At 41.8% G+C, this 20,512-nt stretch overlaps 2 protein-coding genes across 22 annotated transcripts in view; both read right to left on the bottom strand.

Annotated features, from left to right (window-relative positions):
- The window catches only part of nop14 (NOP14 nucleolar protein homolog (yeast)), a 32,491-nt gene extending 21,739 nt beyond the window's left edge, over positions 1-10,752 (bottom strand). The window contains exons 1-13 of one of the 2 annotated variants that reach the window (XM_071349831.1): positions 10,652-10,752; positions 10,206-10,388; positions 6,232-6,366; positions 5,467-5,608; positions 5,068-5,210; positions 4,624-4,761; positions 4,222-4,344; positions 3,861-3,992; positions 2,773-3,064; positions 2,379-2,509; positions 2,174-2,259; positions 1,934-2,069; positions 322-423 (exon numbers count right to left, since the gene is read on the bottom strand). In XM_071349831.1, coding sequence (XP_071205932.1) covers positions 322-423; positions 1,934-2,069; positions 2,174-2,259; positions 2,379-2,509; positions 2,773-3,064; positions 3,861-3,992; positions 4,222-4,344; positions 4,624-4,761; positions 5,068-5,210; positions 5,467-5,608; positions 6,232-6,366; positions 10,206-10,388 — 1,743 coding nt within the window. In that variant the 5' untranslated portion in view covers positions 10,652-10,752. Of the gene's footprint in view, positions 1-321; positions 424-1,933; positions 2,070-2,173; positions 2,260-2,378; positions 2,510-2,772; positions 3,065-3,860; positions 3,993-4,221; positions 4,345-4,623; positions 4,762-5,067; positions 5,211-5,466; positions 5,609-6,231; positions 6,367-10,205; positions 10,389-10,575 lie in introns of both variants that reach the window. The other variant, XM_071349830.1, reaches the window with a different exon arrangement.
- A 4,003-nt stretch (positions 10,753-14,755) lies between these two features.
- Positions 14,756-20,512, bottom strand: part of LOC139543585 (alpha-adducin-like) — a 53,021-nt gene continuing 47,264 nt past the window's right edge. For 7 of the 20 annotated variants that reach the window (XM_071349807.1, XM_071349808.1, XM_071349809.1 and 4 more), the window contains one exon: positions 14,756-16,861. In XM_071349807.1, the coding sequence (XP_071205908.1) occupies positions 16,533-16,861 (329 nt within the window). In that variant the 3' untranslated portion in view covers positions 14,756-16,532. Of the gene's footprint in view, positions 16,862-19,178; positions 19,327-19,538; positions 19,577-20,512 lie in introns of those variants that run through there. The other 13 variants (XM_071349815.1, XM_071349825.1, XM_071349826.1 and 10 more) reach the window with 9 other exon arrangements.

Genomic DNA, 20,512 nt, shown 5'->3' with positions numbered 1-20,512 from the left:
AAATGTCTAAAACCTGTTTTCGCGTCATCAATATTGGGTATTCTGTGTAGATTGAGGAGGAAAATGTTTTATTCAATCCATTTTAGAATAAGATTGTTACGTAACAAAATGTGGAAAAAGTCAAGGGGTCTGAATACTTTCCGAATACACTATTTATTACTGCTTGACTAAAACAATCTGCCAAACAATCAACCGGTCAACATATTACGGTCAGCCCCATTGTGAGGGAAGACCATTTTTATCCAGACAAGCTCTTCACACACACAATCTGTCTGTCATACACAGACACAGGCTCACACACACACACCGTGGGATAATTACCTTGGTGAGGGCCTGGCTGATGTACAGTAGGGCTGGGGTGGTGACAGGGTGGCGAAAGTCTGAGGTGGGGAACAGCAATGCTGTTATCTTCAGGTAAATGAGCTGAGAAAAGAGAGAGAGAGATGTCACCAACACGTCAACTTGACAGAACACTGTCAGAGAAACCAATTTACAGACAAGCTTGGTGCTCACCATTAGAGCTAGTAAATGCCAGGGACATCACGATACGACTTTATCCCGATACGATATGTATTGCAATTCTCACAATTCTATACGTACTCACTATGTCTGCTGCAGAGAGACGAGAGCGTGAGAAAATTGGCATTGATCAGTCAAGGAAATAAAAGTGCCGAAAAAAATGTTGGCTCACTATTTACAAAGAAGATAGATGGAGAACAAGCTATTGGATGAAACATACCGGAGGTTTTGCGCAGGTACGGCCGACTAGCAATTCATTTTATAGAAATATGGGAGTCAAGTATTGATATAACATCGTCAAAACTAAATTTGCGATATGTAATTGTATCGATTCTCCCCCCATCACTTCTTTGTATTAAAATGTCTTATTTCACCTTTATTTAACCAGGTAGGCCAGTTGAGAACAAGTTCTCATTTACAACTGCGGCCTGGCCAAGATAGAGCAAAGCAGTGCGACACAAACACAGAGTTACACATGGGATAAACAAACGTACAGCCAACAACAAAATAGAGAAATCTATATACAGTGTGTGCAAATGTAGTAAGATTAGGGAGCTAAGGCAATAAATAGGCCAAAGTGGCGAAATAATTACAATTTAGAATTAACACTGGAGTGATAGATGAGCAGAAGATGAATGTGCAAGTGGAGATACTGGGGTGCAAAGGAGCAAAAAAATAAATAACAATATGGGGATTTACAGATGAGCTGTGTACAGGTGCTCAGACAGCTAATGCTTAAAGTTAGTGAAGGAGATATAAGTGTCCAGCTTCAGTGATTTTTGCAATTCGTTCCAGTCATTGGCAGCAGAGAACTGGAAGGAAAGGTGGCCAAAGTAGGAGTTGCTTTGGGGATGACCAGTGACATATTCCTGCTGGAGTGCGTGCTACGAGTGGGTGCTGCCATGGTGACCAGTGAGCTGAGATAAGGCGGGGCTTTAACTAGCAAAGACTTATAGATGACCTGGAGCCAGTGGGTTTGGCGACGAATATGAAGCGAGGGCCAGTCAACGAGAGCATACTTGTCGCAGTAGTGGGTAGTATATGAGGCTTTGGTGACAAAACGGATGGCACTGTGATACACTGCATCCAATTTGCTGAATAGAGTGTTGGAGGCTATTTTGTAAATGACATCGCCAAAGTCAAGGATCGGTAGGATAGTTAGTTTTACTAGGGTATATTTGGCGGCATGAGTGAAGGAGGCTTTGTTGCGAAATAGGAAGCCGATTCTAGACTTAATTTTGGATTGGACTTCACTGTCAGAGAACAAATGGAACAGGATTAACAGATGTCAGACGGGTATTTCCCTGACTTGACATGTAGAGCAGTGTTTCACGCAGAAAAAGACAACAGTCCATGACAGTAACGTAACAGAGAAGTGGGAAGCAAAACCCTTTGAGAAGAAAGTCAAAAGTACCATGTCTAGTTGTGGGAAGGCGGTCCGACCCTTGACCTCCAGTACCTCCTCCATGCTGTGTGCGCTGTCAACCAGAGTCGTCTGCATCGCCTTGGAAGCAGCTTCAGGGAACAGCTGACATAGACCGTACAGCTGCCTGGGGAGCAGCAGGGAGAGACAGAACAAACCAGCACCATCACAATCAATACACCTGGCACAGTCAAATCCTATAGCATATCAAAACCAGAGAGCGTTACTCACGGTATCATTTTGTCTATTGTGGAAAGTTCCGGTGGACTCCTGGAAGCCAACTCGCCCACATACTCCAGCAGAAAGCCAAATAATTTCTGAACGAGGAAGTGAGAAAACCACAGCAGTTGAATCAAATAACTATTTTGATCCCTGGCAAAACATCGGCATATCACTTAACAATTACATCTTGTGATTCAGGCTGAACACTACTGACTTGTAGTTTGAGCTTGTTCCCCACAGCCAGACTGGGATGGTTACACTTCTGTGTCCTGGCAAGGATGACACACTGGTGGTCAGCGGGATGACCCTGCAGTAGGCCCTTCAGGTCACTGTAGCTCTCTGGAGCTGGGAGGAGAGAAGGACATTGGACATGGGTGGAGAAGGCAGACAAGACAATGATGGTGTTGTGTCAGGGCACGACCACCAGGGGGAGTCGTGTTTTGTTTTGCTGGATGACTCGAGAGCAGTCGACGTTAGCTTTCAATTGAAACACAATAAATCATTTTAGATCAATCCGTCAATTATTTTTTCATATATACCAACATATTCCAAAACTATCACCGACCGAAAATGATGTCCAGTTAGATCATATAAAACAGGGGTCTTACCTTTGAACGTGTATGGTAGTTCTGCTTTAGCTGCCTCTGCTTGGGCCTTCCTCTCCTCCTCACTCAGCTGAGATTTGGTTGCAGGCGCTTCATCCTTCTCCTCTTCTTCCGCCTCCTCCTCCTCTCCTCCCTCACTCTCCTGCTCAGAGTCCAGGTCCGAGTGGCTATCCTCGTCACTGCCCTCCTCCTCCTCTCCATCAGATTCCTCCTCACCACTCTCTCTCTCACCACCCTCCTCCTCGTCATCCCCCTCTATCTTTGCCCCTTCCTCATTTATGTTCCATTTCCCATCCTATAGAGAGAGAGAAGGAGAAAAAAGAGGATTTTGTTATCTGCTCTTCTTTCAGTGAACGCCTGTAAATTTGACTGTCACATACACTCCCCTATGTATTTATTTGGACAGTGAAGCTTAAATATTTAATTTGGCTCTATACTCCAGCATTTTGGATTTGAGATCAAATGTTCCATATGAGGGGACAGTACAGAATGGCACCTTTCATTTGAGGGTATTTTCATACATATCGTTTGGGCACAACAAAAACAAACTGCATATGCAGACATTGCGTGCAACGGAATATCGGACCAAATACACTTTTTACTACACATAATTGAATTCGTCCAAATACCTATGACACCTTCAAAATGGGTGAACTAGATACATGGCGCTTTCATTTCTAAACGGTAAAACAGATATGTTTGAAAATACCCTCAAATAAAAGGTGACGTGGGTAAGCATTTCACAGGAAGGTCTATACCTGCTGTATTTGGCACATGTGACAAATACAATTTGATTTAGATTTTAGACATTCTGTACTGTCGCCTAATATGAAACATTTGATCTCAAATAAAAAATGCTGTAATATTAGAGCCAAATTAAATGTTTTAGCGTCACTGTCCAAATAAATGTGTGTGACCCTTCCTACTACTTCCTCCCATTGAGAGAGTAGAGATGATGCGATGTCTGAACTCCAAGACACAAGGTCAAATCATAATCCACACACAGGCAGAGTCTGCCTGGTCCCTTCCGGCGACAAGGCAGAGTCTGCCTGGTCCCTTCCGGCGACAAGGCAGTCTGCCTGGTCCCTTACCTGATAGGCCAGAGTCGGTTTGTCGTCACCGTCTAGGACGAAGCCGTCGTTGAGGTCGTCAGCTGACATGTGAGCCGGGGTCTTGGTGCAGTCTTCTCTTACATCTCCCGTCATCCTCCTCAGCCTGTCAGCCTGGGGCAAGGGTCAAACCACAGAAAGGAAACAGCTTCAGTGCAGTAGACAGGTCAAACCACACAGAGAGACAAACCGTGTCAGTGTATCAATAGTTTACATCCTTCCCTTCCTCAAGTCCTTACCTCTATGATTACTGGCTGACAGGTCAGGTGAAAGCAGACCCATTACCCATCAATGGTCATAAAGAAAAAAAGGACAAGGAAATGGTGTTGAGACACATCCATACCTCTAGTTTCTGCAGGCGCTCCCTTTCCTCCATGGCCACTTCCTCTGGAGTCTTCATCTTCTCAGATGGTTGAGCCTTCATCTCAAAGCCCAGCTCTCGCACCATCATGTCATACTCATCCAGCTGGAACATACAAGGGAAGAGACAAAGATGAATGTTTGTATGTGACCAATCAAATTTGATTTGAGATGAGACAAAAGGTTTTTTCCCCCTTGGGGCACAATCATTTTACTTATCCGGGTTCATCTCGCTGAGATAAGGTCTCTTGGAAACCTTTTAATTTAACCTTAATGTATACAGGTTAGACTCAATAAGATACAAATCTATTTTGTATGAGGGATATGTTTGACTTAGTGGATAATCAATTAAAAGTTCCATTGGAAGCATTTCCTGTTCTTTTACCTTGGGTTTGTCTTCCTCCTCGTGTCTGTCAGCCTTGGGGGCATTCTTGTGAGCCAGCAGCCCCTGAATGCTTTTCCAGTCCTGGTCCAGCTTCTCTGTCAGCACCTGGGACTCCTCCTTCTGGTTCTGCCTCTCCCTCTGAGGACAACCAACAGACCTGTCAGGCATCTGATCTCACCTCAGACACCCGTAGAGCTATTGCCAGTACTGGAAAAGTTAATTAAATATCTGGTGGACCACACTATACAACCAAGTCAAGACGAAGGGTATTAACCCCCTCCTAAAAAAGGAAGAAACTGCAGCACATTGATGATCTTGGATGCTGCCCCAAACAATTGAATGGACCTCCCACCAACGTTCCAGCAAATAAACCTTAATACCATTCCTAACGTGTCTAAGAAATTAAGGCACATCCTAGAATGAGACGAGAGGGATTGACACCACCTTCTCTTGTTTCGACTTGAGGATGAGCTCCTCTATGAGTTCCTGTCTGGACTTGGCTCTCTGGTTCCCCCCGTTATCCGTCTCCCCGTGGGTCTTCCTCCTCAGCAGACCGCCTCCTCCGAAGTGGGATGCAGTCAGCTCAGCTGAAGGAAAGACGGATGAGAAAATATTGTTATGGTCACTACTTCAGATGTCACCAATAGTGACCCCTTATTTAGATTTTTTTTTTTACAGACAAATACTTTGCCAATGTACATCTTTATGTTCTCTCTCCGCCACCTGCTTGCTTTCCCTCACCCCCCTTTATCTCTCTCTCACTTTTCCCCCCACCCCTTCTCTCCCTCTCCCTGGTCTACAGCTCCCCCCAATTCTGTGAAGACCGGGGTCATTGAGTCTCACCTGAGAGCATTCCTTTCTCGTCTGCATCATCGTCACTGTCTACCATGTCGTTGAGCTTCTCCATCTCAGACAGAGACTGGCCATAGTGGGTCAACTCCTCCTCCTCATTCAGGTTATACATGTTCTTCTTGTCTTGGGTACGCTGAAGGGGGACAACATCAAGAGAAGACAATGTTAAGTTATGGACTACGGTGCATCTTTATACAACACACATGTATTTGTCCAAATGTTACAATGGAAATGAGTCTTCTCCCCTGGTCTCAGCCCCCCACATAACACACAGCTTTGAGAGGAGCACAGGGCCAGCCAAAAGTGCAGCTCCCGAGAAGATAGTTTAATTAATTATTTTATATTGGACATGCTGTAATTCGACAATGTAGGGCTGGGGTGGGCAAACTTCTTGGCTCAAGGGCCACGTCGGTATTTTGAAAATCAACAAAGGGACGCACAGATTTGTTTAAAAAATATGTCCAATTTGTGGGCCAGAAAATATATAAGTCCATTATAATTTCTACATTTTTGGGGGTTTTACTTTTAAAATTAAAGACCAAGGTCTCTTTTGCAAGGGAGCCCTGCTCCCTATACATTCTATCTAGTTTTAGACATTCAAGTGTGGCCTGGAATGTTTTTTAATAACCCCAAATAATCATATCAAAAAGAAGATGCCGGCCACAGACCGTACTTTGCCCACTCCTGTAGAAGGTGTTTAATGCAGTGACAGTGGAGTGACGAGAGATACTGCATGTCTGTCAGTATTGATCTCACCTGTCTTTCCATCGAAAACCTCTGAAGGATTTTCTCCTCTGGGTCCATCTTGGTGTCATACTCGCCAAACCGTCTGTCTATGAACTTATTGGCCTTGTCCTTTGTCTTATATTCCTTCAACAGGGTCTCTTTTCGCTGGGGGAAGAAAGGAATATCTTATAAGCACAAGAGCCACACTGGCACACTAATGAATAGAATCAAAGAAACGTGGTAACACAAGTTGCAAACCACTCTAGCTGTGATTTGAGATACTGTAAAGCTTACCGTATGCTTCCCAGTCAAAACAGTTCACACATACGTTACTACATTTAGTTGACATTGGCTGCTAACAGGAATGACTTTCAGCTCAAAAAAAAGCAGGTGTAAAATGCTGTTAATTTCTGCGTCGTGCATTTTGAAAATGCATCGCTGTTTATGGCTGTAATGACAGGCTACACTTGCACAGCGATTGTGCGCGTGCATTCTCCCTGTGTGTGCACAAGTATGTGCGTGCGCAGGGGGTGTAAGCTTGGAACCACTCCTTTTTGGGGGTCATGGGTCAAAACGTTTGAGAACCACCGAGCTAGCAAACAGATTGCTGATTTGCTGTACAGCTATAAGATTGGGTGGAGTGCAAATGTCAAATTGTTGGGAGAGGATTGTCATACATAAATATCCATCTCCAAAAATGGTTTAGTGAACAATAATTGTTCTTGTTTACTTTGCAAGCGCACAAGCAATGTGGCATCAAGTACTAGCATAGGCCTACTGGTCTTTTGGTATGTCAAAATTGCTTGTAATTAGAGGTTGACCGATTATGAATTTTCAACGCCGATGCCGATTATTGGAGGACCAAAAAAAGTCAATACCGATTAAATCGGCCGATTTTTATATATATTTGTAATAATGACATTTACAACAATACTGAATGAACACTTATTTTAACTTAACATATTAGATCAAAATCAATTTAGTCTCAAATAAATAATGAAACATGTTCAATTTGGTTTAAATAATGCAAAAACAAAGTTTTGGAGAAGAAAGTAAAAGTGCAATATGTGCCATGTAAAAAAGCTAACGTTTAAGTTCCTTGCTCAGAACATGAGAACATATGAAAGCTGGTGGTTCCTTTTAACATGAGTCTTCAATATTCCCAGGTAAGAAGTTTTAGGTTGTAGTTATTATAGGAATTATAGGACTATTTCTCTCTATACCATTTGTATTTCATATACCTTTGACTATTGGATGTTCTAAAAGGTACTTTAGTATTGCCAGCCTAATCTTGGGAGTTGATAGGCTTGAAGTCAAACAGTACAATGCTTGAAGCGTTGCGAATAGCTGCTGGCAAATGCAGGAAAGTGCTGTTTGAATGAATGCTTACGAGCATGCTGCTGCCTACCACCGCTCAGTCAGACTGCTCTATCAAATCATAGACTTAATTATAATAACACACAAAAATACCAGCCTTAGGTCATTAATATGGTCAAATCCGGAAACTATCATTTCGAAAACAAAACGTGTATTCCTTCAGTGAAATACGGAACGTTCCGTATTTTATCTAATGGGTGGCATCCATAAGTCTAAATACTGCTGTTACATTGCACAACCTTCAATGTTATGTCATAATTATGTAAAATTCTGACAAATTAGTTCGCAACGAGCCACGCGGCCCAAACTGTTGCATATACCCTGACTCTGCGTGCAATGAACGCAAGAGAAGTGACATAATTTCCCTAGTTTATATTGCCTGCTAACATGTATTTCTTTTAACTAAATATGCAGGTTTAAATAAAATATACTTCTGTGTATTGATTTTAAGAAAGACATTGATGTTTTTGGTTAGGTACATTCGTGCAACGGTTGTGCTTTTTTCGCAAATGCGCTTTTGTTAAATCATCACCTGTTTGGCGAAGTTGGCTGTCTTTGTTAGGAAGAAATGGTCTACACACATCTCGCAACGAGCCAGGCGGCCCAAACTGCTGCATATACCCTGACTCTGCTGCACAGAACGCAAGAGAAGTGACACAATTTCCCTAGTTAAAAGGAATTCATGTTAGCAGGCAATATTAACTAAATATGCAGGTTTAAAAAATATATACTTGTGTATTGATTTTAAGAAAGGCATTGATGTTTAGGGTTAGGTACACATTGGTGCACTTTTTTCGCGAATGCACTTGTTAAATCACCCGTTTGGCGAAGTAGGCTGTGAATCAATGATAAATTAACAGGCACCGCATCGATTATGTGCAACGCAGGACAAGCTAGATAAACTAGTAATATCATCAACCATGTGTAGTTAACTAGTGATTATGTTAAGATTGATGTAATGCTAGCTAGCACCTTACCTTGGCTCCTTGCTGCACTCACATAACAGGTAGTCAGCCTGCCACGCAGTCTCCTCGTGGAGTGCAATGTAATCGGCCATAATCGGTGTCCAAGAATTCCGATTACCGATTGTTATGAAAACTTGAAATCGGCCCTAATTAATCGCCCATTCCGATTAATCGGTCGACCTCTACTTGAAATGTATAATTTACGTATGGAGCTTTCATTTGGAATTAGTTCAATTGACTTATTACATAATCAAAATGTGTTGTTGAAAAAATAATGATAAAGGACTGTCTGGTAGCCTCAATAAATAGACAAAGATAGAACCGTATAGTCCCAAGGTAACTATATGTGCAAACTATATGTGCAAAGCCTAGTTCTGAGATATTGAGCATCAAAGGTCACATCGCAGACCTCAGAACTGTTTTGTAGTGAATTCTTTCAAAACCCATTAGGTCATCTCCTTAAAAAGTGACCTAAATGACCGACTATCAAAATCATGAGACATTTGTATATCTGTTTTTTTAGGGGGGTGCCATTGCAGATAGAACATTATGGGTCTGAAATGTCAATCTGGTTTCAGCCATAAGATTCAGCCACTTTTGAATTAGACATGTTCAGTTAAGAAGACTGTAGCTATTTGAATATATAAATGATAGAATAACACTAATTTACCAAGAGTCAGAACACATCAAATACATATGTTTTATGATCAGACAAATTTTTGTCATCAATGAACAACGACGTGACATCATTTACTTTATGATATCGAACCGTTTTTTTTGCCTACATGCCATCATGGCTGCTAGACTAGCCTAGACCATACTTAGAGGGAGATGACAAAGACATGAATTGTTAGATATTGCTGCACTGTCCTAACTATAAGTACAAACATTTCGCTACACTCGCAATAACATCTGCTGACCATGTATGTGACCAATAAAATCATGTTCTGATTGGTCTGTCTGTATTTGTTCAGGTTTGTGATTGGATTGCGGACAGAACCTTATAGTGCCAAGTTCAAATGGGTTTATGCAGATGTTTACAGTCCCATGGTCTCGATTTGTAGTTGAAGTCATTGTATGTATAGTTGGTTTTTTTCTTGAGTCAATTGAAAGAAACTTGTGACTGGACTTGCTCTAATGCAGCATTAAAAATCACTGGTAACTGAAGAAAACGAGCTTGGACTGGTGAAAATTGATTGGTCATCCAACTCGGGAACTCGGGCCTTTTTCTAGAACTTCAACTTTCCGACCTGAAGATCACTTGTGTCACGATTTTACCTCGTATTTTTCATTGTTCCCAGTTGTTTTGAACGCGGCATTATAATGCACGATTTGTAAATGACTCGAGACGTTCTACTTGGGACTCGGACCTTGTGACTCGAATAGTGACTTTTTGGTCATTTTCAATAAAAAAAAAATGTTGCAACAACTATTGCTAGGAGCAAACGTTAGTCTACGGACGTCTTTAGGATCCATCTAGCCTGGTCCCAGATCTGTTTGTGCTGGCTTGTTAACTCCTATGGTAAACTTATATGGACAACGACCATAGAAGTTGGTAAGAGAGCACAAATCTGAAACCAGGCTGGATACTTTACATCCATCTCTGCATATGTTATCTTCAAATCCCCATGTGTACATAAACACTTCATTGCAACCACCTACCTTGTTGATGGCTTTAGATCTGGATACACCTGGCAGACCGACGTCGTGCTTGCTTTTTCGCCCGAGGATGTCAAACTTTTTCCGGTTGATTTTCACCTCGAATGGGTTGTTTTTGATCTGGGTGGAAGTTTTGGTCTTGCGAACCTTATCAGCAAGGTTCTTCTTTTTTGGCAGTTTCCCCATCTAGACAAAATAGGTAGCTAGGTGAAGGCAAGAATATGGCTGAGAACCTCCTTGCTAATATAACAACCATGTAAAGTACTGAAATACAATAGCTAGTGTGATAACTGGCTAGCTAACGTTTGATAACGTCGGCTAGCTAACATTGGACACGTTCTCAAGGCAAACATCATAAATTGTAATGGCATACCTTATAGATTGGATATTGGTCAAGTAAAACACCTCATATGTATTTTGAAGTTAAAATATAACGTTAAATCATCTACTTTGCATTATCCACGTTGTTCCACAGCAGAAAATCCGCCTGCCAGCACGAGGTCAAAGTTCATCATGTGGCGACTCCTCGTCAGTTGACATGGTAAGTAATATTCTGCAGCGCCGCTATCTGGTTAAAACTCAGCATTGCACTTAAAGGAAAACGAAAAAGGATGAGATGTGAAATAGGTGCTCGTCAGTCCATTCAACGCTACAGTAGATATAACATGATTTGACAACATTGTATCTGTGGCCAATGACCTTGAGGCTTCTTGGATGGGCACTTATAATGTAACTATGGCAGCACCCAAGGGGCATGAATTTTCAAGCACCTCGTAGATTTTGCGAAAATCTAGTGTCCCCATGAGTGACAGAACACTGAGCCAATCACGGCATAACTAGAGAACATCGCCAACCCCTACGCTGGCTGCTTCACCACCAAAGAAAGCACTGAGTTAATATTTTTACATTGTTTGCAAACTTATATGTGTCACGTAGTAATGCCAAAATAACATGCACACACAAAAAAAGGCTAACAGGTGTTTCACAGGCAAGTGGGATTCATTCATGACATTGGTCCGGCATCAATGCCCCTCTGCCTGACAATCTTTGCCTTGTCCCAGATGTGTCATTCCGTCCATTGGCGATGTTCTCTAGTTATGCCGTGATTGGCTCAGTGTTCTGTCACTCATGGGGACACTAGATTTTCGCAAAATCTACGAGGTGCTTGAAAATTCATGCCCCTTGGGTGCTGCCATAGTTACACTATAAGTGCCCATCCAAGAAGCCTCAAGGTCATTGGCCACAGATACAATGTTGTCAAATCATGTTATATCTACTGTAGCGTTGAATGGACTGATCATGTCAACATCATACTTTCAAAATCTTAGCTAACAAACTAGCAGTCATCATCATGAATCAAGTCGACAATATACTGGCAAATACTTTTTAATCCTTGTCATATGAAGAGAGATTAGAGATAAAATGTCGGTGCTCATCGGCCATAAACATTACACAAATTGGAAATCGAAAATCCAACAACGAGTGGTTTGGAAGGAATCAGTGGCTAACTGTAAGCATTGCAAAGCAATCACTTGCTGCTATTCAGTGGACTGAGTGTGAGGTCCAGGTCTGGGTTTAAGGGTCTCTTTTCCAAGCTTAAAAGGATAAACATTCAACATTCGCCATGCTGTCAATCCAGCGTAACTTCTACCGCGTTCCAAACAATTGGAAACTCAGAACTGGGAAATTTCAGATTTCAGTGAGTTCAAGACAACTGGGAATTCTGAAAAAAAAAGATCTCCGACTGGGAAAATACATTTTGAACGGTCATCCAACCCGGAATTCCAAGTCTGGAACTCAGGCCATTTTCTGAGCTCCAACCTGAAGATCACTGACGTCATGAATCAACCTTGTTTTTCCCAGAGTTCCCAGTTGTCTTGAAGTACCATAAATGTGTCAGAGGAAGGCCATTAAAATTGTCAAAGATTCCAGCCACCCTAGTCATAGACTGTTCTCTCTGCTACCGCACGGCAAGCGGTACCGGAGCGCCAAGTCTAGGTCCGAGAGGCTCCTAAATAGCTTCTACCCCCAAGCCATAAGACTCCTGAACAGCTAATCAAATGGCTACCCAGACTGCTGCTACTCTCTGTTATATCTATGCATAGTCACTTTAATAACTCTACCTACATGTACATATTACCTCAATTACCTTGACACCGGTGACCCCGCACATTGACTCTGTACCAGTACCCCTTGTGTATAGCCTTGCTATTGTTATTTACTGCTGCTCTTTAATCATTTGTTATTCTTATCTCTTACTTTTTTTTAGGTATTTTCTTAAAACTGCATTGTTGGTTGTAAGTAAGCATTTCGCTGTTGTATTTGGCGCATGTGTCAAATACATTTTTATTTGATTTTAATAGAAATTCAGAGAATGCCAGACTTTAATGACAAAGTTTGATGACAAAGTTTACCCATGAAGGACCGCCACGCTACCTTCCTGTTCAAGTGAGCACAGCATAACAAGGCGAGTCCAAAAATGTATTGTATGCTGCTGCATAAATGATGTAATATGCCAGGGAGATATGTATACGGTAGCTAAGAAAGTTATACTAAGTGAATGTTGTGTAGTAAGCTGTTACTAGGCCATGTGCCTCACCCTAATAATTTGGTCCCTTTTCCCCTCATACCTTAGCCTACTGTTCTAACTTGGTGGTGCACATTTAGCCTATAGCCTGTTTTAGAGAAATGTCATCATCGAATATTGTAAGAGCTTTCATTGTCTGCTTATATACCATCTTTATTTATCATACAGTTCTGACTTGGTGTAGAGGGAGAATACTGTAAGAATGGCCCATGTTCTGAATTCTGTTGCTGTACATTTCAAAAGTGCTGAACAAATAGTTATTGACTACGTCCGTCCTAACTCAATCATTCATGTCTTAATCGAAGTTACAGACTGCCTCTTAGCCACTCGTTGTCCCCTTATGCCATAGGTTGTACATCTCAATTGTCAGTAGAAACCACATTTGTTTACGTAAATCAGCCATATCAGCAATGTTTTTTAAAAGGGCAGTAAATAAGGCTGAATTTACTGTTTCGCTGCTAGACAAGGCTCCGCTGATAGCCAGGAGTAGCAGTGATAAGGAGTTGGGACTGCTGTTGGGACTCTGCTTTTGGGACAGCTTTATGTAGGCCCTAACAGTTTATGGGCACCGTTTGTCACCGTTATAGTGCAATTAATGTATTGTTCAGTGTTGTGGCATTGCTGGCATGCATCAAAAACTTTGTTGTTGTTGAGTTTGCCACACCAAGATTTGAGCTAAAATCTCCACTGCATATAACTATACTGAACAAAAATATTAACTCGACATGCAACAATTTCAATGATTTTACTGAGTTACAGTTCATATAAGGAAATCAGTCAATTGAAATAAATTCATTAAGCCCTAATCTATGGATTTCACAACTGGGAATACAGATATGCATCTGTTGGTCACAGATACCGTAAAAAAAAGATAAGGGCGTGGATCAGAAAACAGGTCAGTATCTGGTGTGGCCCCCATTTGCCTCATGCAGCGCGACACATCTCCTTCGCATACAGTTGGTCAGGCTGTTGATTGTGTCCTGTGGAATGTTGTCCCATACCTCTTCAATGGTTGTGCGAAGTTGCTGGATATTGGCGGGAACTGGAACACGCTGTCGTATACGTCGATCCACAACATCCCAAACATTCTCAATGGGTGACATGTCTGGTGAGTGTGCAGGCCGTGGAAGAACTGGGACACTTTTAGCTTCCAGGAATTGTGTACAGATCCTTGCGACATGGGGCTGTGCGTTATCATGCTGAAACATGAGGTGATGGCGGCGGATGAATGGTACAACAATGGGCCTCAGGATCTCGTCACAGTATCTCTGTGCATTCAAATTGCAATTGTGTTCGTTTTCAGTAGCTTATGCCTGCCCATATCATAACGCCACCCCCACCATGGTGCACGCTGTTCACAAAGTTGACATCAGAAAACCGCTCGCCCACACAACGCCATACACGTGGTCTGCAGTTGTGAGGCCGGATGGATGTACTCCCAAATTCTCTAAAATGACGTTGGAGGCAGTTTATGGTAGGCAAATTAACATTCTATTCTCTGGCAACAGCTGCGGTAGACATTCCTGCAGTCAGCATGCCAATAGCACACTCCCTCCAAACTTGAGACATCTGTGGCATTGTGTCGTGTGACAAAACCACACATTTTAGTGGCCTTTTGTCCCCAGCACAAGGTGCACCTGTGTAATGATCACACTGTTTAATCAGCTTCTTGATATGCCACACCTGTCAGTTGATGGATTATCATGGCAAATGAGAAATGCTCACTAACAGGTATGTAAACAAATGTGTACAAAATTCAAGAGAAATAAGCTTTTTTTGTGCATATGTTACATTTCTGGGTTCTTTTTTCAGCTCATGAAACATAGGACCAACACTTAACATGTTTCGGTTATATTTTTGTTCAGTGTAGTACTAATATCAGCGAGTAATACCATAAGTATTGTTCTGCTGATGAAACGTCAACTCAAGATTTACTAGTCTTGGCAAAAATGATAATTTGGAATTGTTTGAAGGAAGGATTTTTATTAATGATTGAACAAAAATAAACAGTACAGGGGGAAAAAAGATGGTAGTCTATAAATGGTATAATTACACATCTGTAATGGGGGAACAGCTTAGCTGCAAGTTTAAAACAATTCTAAGTGACTTCAAATGAAGCAATGACTAAGGACGTTGCTATTATTGTGCTAATAACAATACTAACAATAAGTAAAAGGGAGTAAAATAGAGTTATTGACAATAAGTAAAAGGGAGTTACAGTCATAATGGAGAGACAACAAACAATACAAGGTCAAAGCTTTAGTTTAATGCCATGCGGTTCTTCAGGGAACAGGCTAATGTCCTCAGCTTGCGTCAATCATGTAATATACCAGGTTAATAGTAGCCTGGTCATAGATCTGTTTGTGCCATCTTGCCAACTCCTCTGGTCCTTCATGCCATTGGTTAGACAGCACTAACAGAACTGGGACCAGGCTAGGTTTTGATAGTGGTCTAAAACCAAGCTTCACAGGCAAGTGGGATTCATTCATGACATTGGTCCGGCATCAATGCCCCTCTGCCTGACAATCTTTGCCTTGTCCCAGATGTGTCATTCCGTCCATTCCTATTGCCATTGTTTGGTGTGACAGCACAAATAGATGTGGGACCAGGCTGTACGATCACGCCAACAGATAGATTACGTGAACTCCAGTGTCTTGAGTGCAACTTGAAAGCGAGATGTTTTCTTGAGACAGTTATTTCATTTCAGGAGGGGGATTCACAGAGTAGTCCATCGCAGTGTGGTCACTGATCACGCATGCAGTGTTTAAAATGGTGCGATGTGGCTTCAAAACAACATTCCCTATATACTTATCGGTAGCCTGAATCCAGACTGAATTGTTATTTTTTGACTTTCAGTTTGGATCCAGGCTGACCTACGGTTTCCTCTAAAAGCAACGGTTAAGAAAACAGCAGTCCGGGCTGTGGTATATTGAGGTGCTTCAGTTCAGTGCTCTCGCAACAAGTGAAAATGGCCAAATGAAGATTTTTCTGAACAACAAAATAAATGGACTATAGCTATATCATTAACAATATAAAATACATCTGTCCTCTTAGGTCCCGTTTGTTTGTGTCTTTGTGATTGGAGCACCTCCCTCTCACCAGGTGCCACTAAACCCTGGTTGATAGAAGAGGTACGGGAGTGACAGAATGTCAAATTCAGATGAAGAGTTGTTATGCTATTCTTGACATGATTTGAGTTCTCACGGGCCATAGGCCAAGAAAAACCTAACTTTGACCCCGTGTTTGAGTGAACAGATTTAACGCTAATGTTAGAAATCTGAAATTAGCACCATGCAGTTCATTTGTAGTTATACATTTTGAATCGGTTACCACCAGTTAAATGACAGAGTATAAGGGGGGGGGCGACACTGATACAATCCCAAAACATTGTAGTGGTTAATCGAGTTTCAGTAACTATAAAAAATAAAATAAAAATATGAAAATAAAAATGCACTGCTCACTCCAAGTAGTGGGCCTAAATAGACAGCATGCGTAACAAGCCACACTGAACCAGACTGAATGCACACAGTCATTCACCAATGAAAGCGACTTATTAAAACTTCGTAAGTGATTTTGACCCTTTTTTATAGAAAATTTGCAAACACTAGGAGGTGCCCACAAAGTTAAGGCCAGAAAAAACAAATTATAAAAAGCATCAACATCAAATTATGTGGGTTGCGGCTCACTCAAGGGGAAGCAAAGGGTTACAAAGCGTGAGAGGGGTGTGCAGGCGGAGGTCTCATCTAGGTTTCCTTTGCTTTTTGCTCCTTTTCTTCCATCTTCTTTTTGTTTTTCTTGAGGAAGGAGGGAGTGCGGAACGTCTTCTTCTTCTTGGAAGGTGATTTGCTGGGATATTCGTCACCGTCCTGTTCACAGTCTTGGTTGCCGGCGGCGGAAGCGTCAGCAGGCTCCTCCCCCTCAGTGGTGGCGGGAGGGGCAGGAGTGGGGTCTTTGGCAGGGAGGGTGGGGGCTGGGGTGTCGGAGGGTTGGTTGTCTTGGGACAGGTCAGGGAGGGTCTGTCTCAGTGTAGCCTGATCACTCTCGTCCTTATAGGTGTGCTCCGGCTGGGGCTCTGTGGGGGAGGGAGGGCGGGAGAGCGAGGAGAAGATCTAATTAGATAGGAGGAAACGGTTCATTTACAGGGCCTGCAAAGCAGCTGCAATACAGATGAGACCACGCATCAAGGCCGATATGAGATCAGCTTTTAAAATCTGCTATTCAACTATTTATATTAGCCATTTTACATTCCTCTCACTTGGGCTACAGGTTAATCCACAACAGCGATATATCCAATTTCCCTCTGCCATCATTCAGTCTTTATTCTGTAGTCCAGCTAGTCAGGAACACACATCTATATCAACCATGAAAACAGTCTACGTCTGGAGATCAGAATCTTCAGGCATCAATAAGACAACATGCTCCTCAGCTGCGGCATGCCCATATATAGAATAACACCATCAGCTCAACTGGCCATCACCACCGCCTAGCTATACATTGAAGACTCGGACCACAAAAGCTTGACATTGAAGACTCAGACAAGAACGCTGACCATTTCACAAAGCAAAGCTCAACAGCTCTATAACTTAATGATTAAAATAAAATCCAGGGAAGGGTAAGGCCCTTATAGCTTTTATACAGTAGATTTAATAGTTTTTCCCCCAACATCAATCTACACACAATAACCCATAATGACAAAGCAAAAACAGGTTTTTAGAAATGTTTGCAAATGTATTAAAAATGAAAAAAAAAAAAAACTGAAATATCACATTTACATAAGCATTCAGACCCTTACTCAGTACTTTGTTGAAGCACCTTTGGCAGCGATTACAGCCTCGAGTCTTCTTGGGTATAAAGCTACAAGCTTGGCACACCTGTATTTGGGGAGTTTCTCCTATTCTTCTCTGCAGATCCTCTCAATCTCTGTCAGGTTGGATGCAAAGCTATTTTCAGGTCTCTCCAGAGATGTTCGATCGAGTTTAAGTACAGGCTCTGGCTGGGCTACTCAAGGACATTCAGAGACTTGTCCCGAAGCCGCTCCTGCGTTGTCTTGGCTGTGTGCTTAGGGTCATTGTCCTGTTGGAAGGTGAACCTTCGCCCCTTTGGCAAACTCCAAGCAGGCTGTCATGTGCCTTTTACTGAAGAGTGGCTTTCGTCTGGCCACTCTAATATAAAAGGCCTGATTGGTTGAGTGCTGCAGAGATGGTTGTAATTCTGGAAAGTTCTCCCATCTCCACAGAGGATCTCTGTCAGAGTGACCATCGGGTTCTTGGTCACCTCCCTGACCAAGGCCCTTCTCCCCCGATTGCTCAGTCTGGCCGGGCGGCCAGCTCTAGAAAGAGTCTTGGTGGTTCCAAACTTCTTCCATTTAAAGAATGGAGACACAATCCTGTCTCTGAGCTCTGAGGACAATTCCTTCGACCTCATGGCCTGGTTTTTGCTCTGGCATCTGTGGGACATTACAAAGACAGGTGTGTGCCTTTCCAAATCATGTCCAATCGATTGAATTTACCACAGATGGTCTCCAATCAAGTTGTAGAAACATCTCAAGGATGATCAACGGAAACAGGATGCACCCAAGCTCAATTTCGAGTCTCATAGCAAAGGGTCTGAATACTTATGTAAATAAGTTATCTATTTTATTTGTAATATATTTGCAAAAATGTCTAAACTTGTTTTCGCTTTGTCATTATGTGGTATTGTGTGTAGTTTGATGAGGAAAACGTAACAAAACGTGGAAAAAGTCAAGTGGTCTGAATACTTTCTGAATGCACTATATATATATCAAATTCATGTGCATATAAACTATACAGTGCAGTGGGATTAAGTACAGTTCATCTTCATGCTTGTGTATAAACTGTGCAGTCAATGTAGCACAAGACAACCACTGTCCGCTGTTTGTCTGAGTTCCTCACCATACATACAAGCCACAGACAATATACCGTATTTCTAACTCATATTACTAGCAGGTACACACAACAGACTGATTATCCATACAACCCCTGAAGAACCTCTGAATATCGATGAAGATAAACACAACATGACACAGCAATAAGTTAAACAATTGATATAGGAAGCTGTTCATCATGTTACTGCTAAGCCAACAGAAAACAAGCCTCACATTTAGCAAAGCCAAAAAAGCGTGCATTCTACTACAGCCACACTCCACTAAAATACAAGAGCGCTGTATATACACACCAGAGGTTGGTCTCATCTGGAACAAAAACATAACATTCCGTACATTATAATAGCAATATACATTACCCGTTTCATGTATTTTATTCATGGGAATTCTAATGCAGGAACTTATGATTTCATATAGTTTTAAAATACATGTAAAACTCAAAAAGGTTAAGTTCACAAGAGATCAACTCCGGGAAGGAAGAGATTACCTAAAAAGAGATTTGTTGCTGGGTCTATCTCAGATCTCTCCACTGTCGCTGGCTAGGAACATAGATTGTATAGGAAGTGGTGTTAACATCAATCTCATCATTTAAGAGATACTGTCATTTCAGACAGGGAGGACCTCTGAAATAGCACCTGGCAACAAAAGGAAATAAGAGGGAAAGAACAGGAAGTCAAGGACCAAAGTGAGGAGGAATAGACACTCAACCCAAGCGGGCCACAGAGACACAGAGAGAGAGAGAGACAGAACGAGGAAGAGTCGGATGAGTGAATCCATGCAGAGAACGGTGGGGTTAATAGTTTGAACACAAGCCATGGGGGCGGAGGTGAGTTGGAACAATGCGTACTTACTATGGCAACAGGTACTCTCTAGCATTTCCATCTCCTGATAGAAACGCAGCCCACAAAGAAGAAGCACAGGTAGAAACAAACGTCTATAGATGCAAGTCAATCACCGCCACCACAGTGTTAAAATTATAAACAGAAAAATCCAAATGAAAATTAGGAGAAACACCAGGAGAAATTAAAAAATAGCAAAAAATCCATTCTCAACAAGACTCCAAAAGATGGAGAATGGAATGGGTATTGTAAGATATTTAACGTAACGTAAGACAAGTGTTAAACCATCTTTGATTAGATTACACCAGTGATTGGTCTAGTAGGCCATCACATTCTACTTTCCTTCTATACTTTACTTCCTACAGAGCACACGCTTGTTATGGTTTATACTGGGAGATGCTGGAAGAAGCACAGTATTGGCTTCAGAAAATCAGTGGAAGGATAACTGTGTCCCTCGCAGGCCTCCATAGATCATGATGCATTCATTCTTTATTACTGTATAATCCATGGCAAGAAGTGTCTGGGAAATAATGTACTTGATGGTTTTACAACCAGTAGGTGTCATTATACTGTATTGGACATTCTCCTGCTGACTTTAAAAGATGTAATCCAACAGTAATAAAGACCAAGAGGGAGAATAAAACAAAATATTTTCTTAAATGATCACAATGCACTTCAATCTTAATCTCATGTAAGAAAAATTCCCTCCGCTCTAAAAGTTATGGCTATCTTTGGTACATTGCCCATCTGTAGCGCTCTGTTGATCTTGAGGAATCGTAATCTAAGAGGATATTCCTTGGGACGAAAATGTAAACCCTGAATTACACTGAACTTTCCACTACACGAGGGGTATACTACAAACCAGGGTCCATAATTTAGCCAGCCAACTTTGGTGAACAACCAGAAATAACAATAGATTTTCTGGTTCATTAAGAAAAGTAAACATAGATATGCGTTTTTGTTGCTGAGTTAATGAGACAGA

This window comes from Salvelinus alpinus, chromosome 18 (genome assembly GCF_045679555.1).
Source record: "Salvelinus alpinus chromosome 18, SLU_Salpinus.1, whole genome shotgun sequence".
NCBI classification, from domain to species: domain Eukaryota; kingdom Metazoa; phylum Chordata; class Actinopteri; order Salmoniformes; family Salmonidae; genus Salvelinus; species Salvelinus alpinus.
Note: the sequence above shows the minus strand (reverse complement) of the source record. Positions and strands in the feature narration are given on the sequence as shown.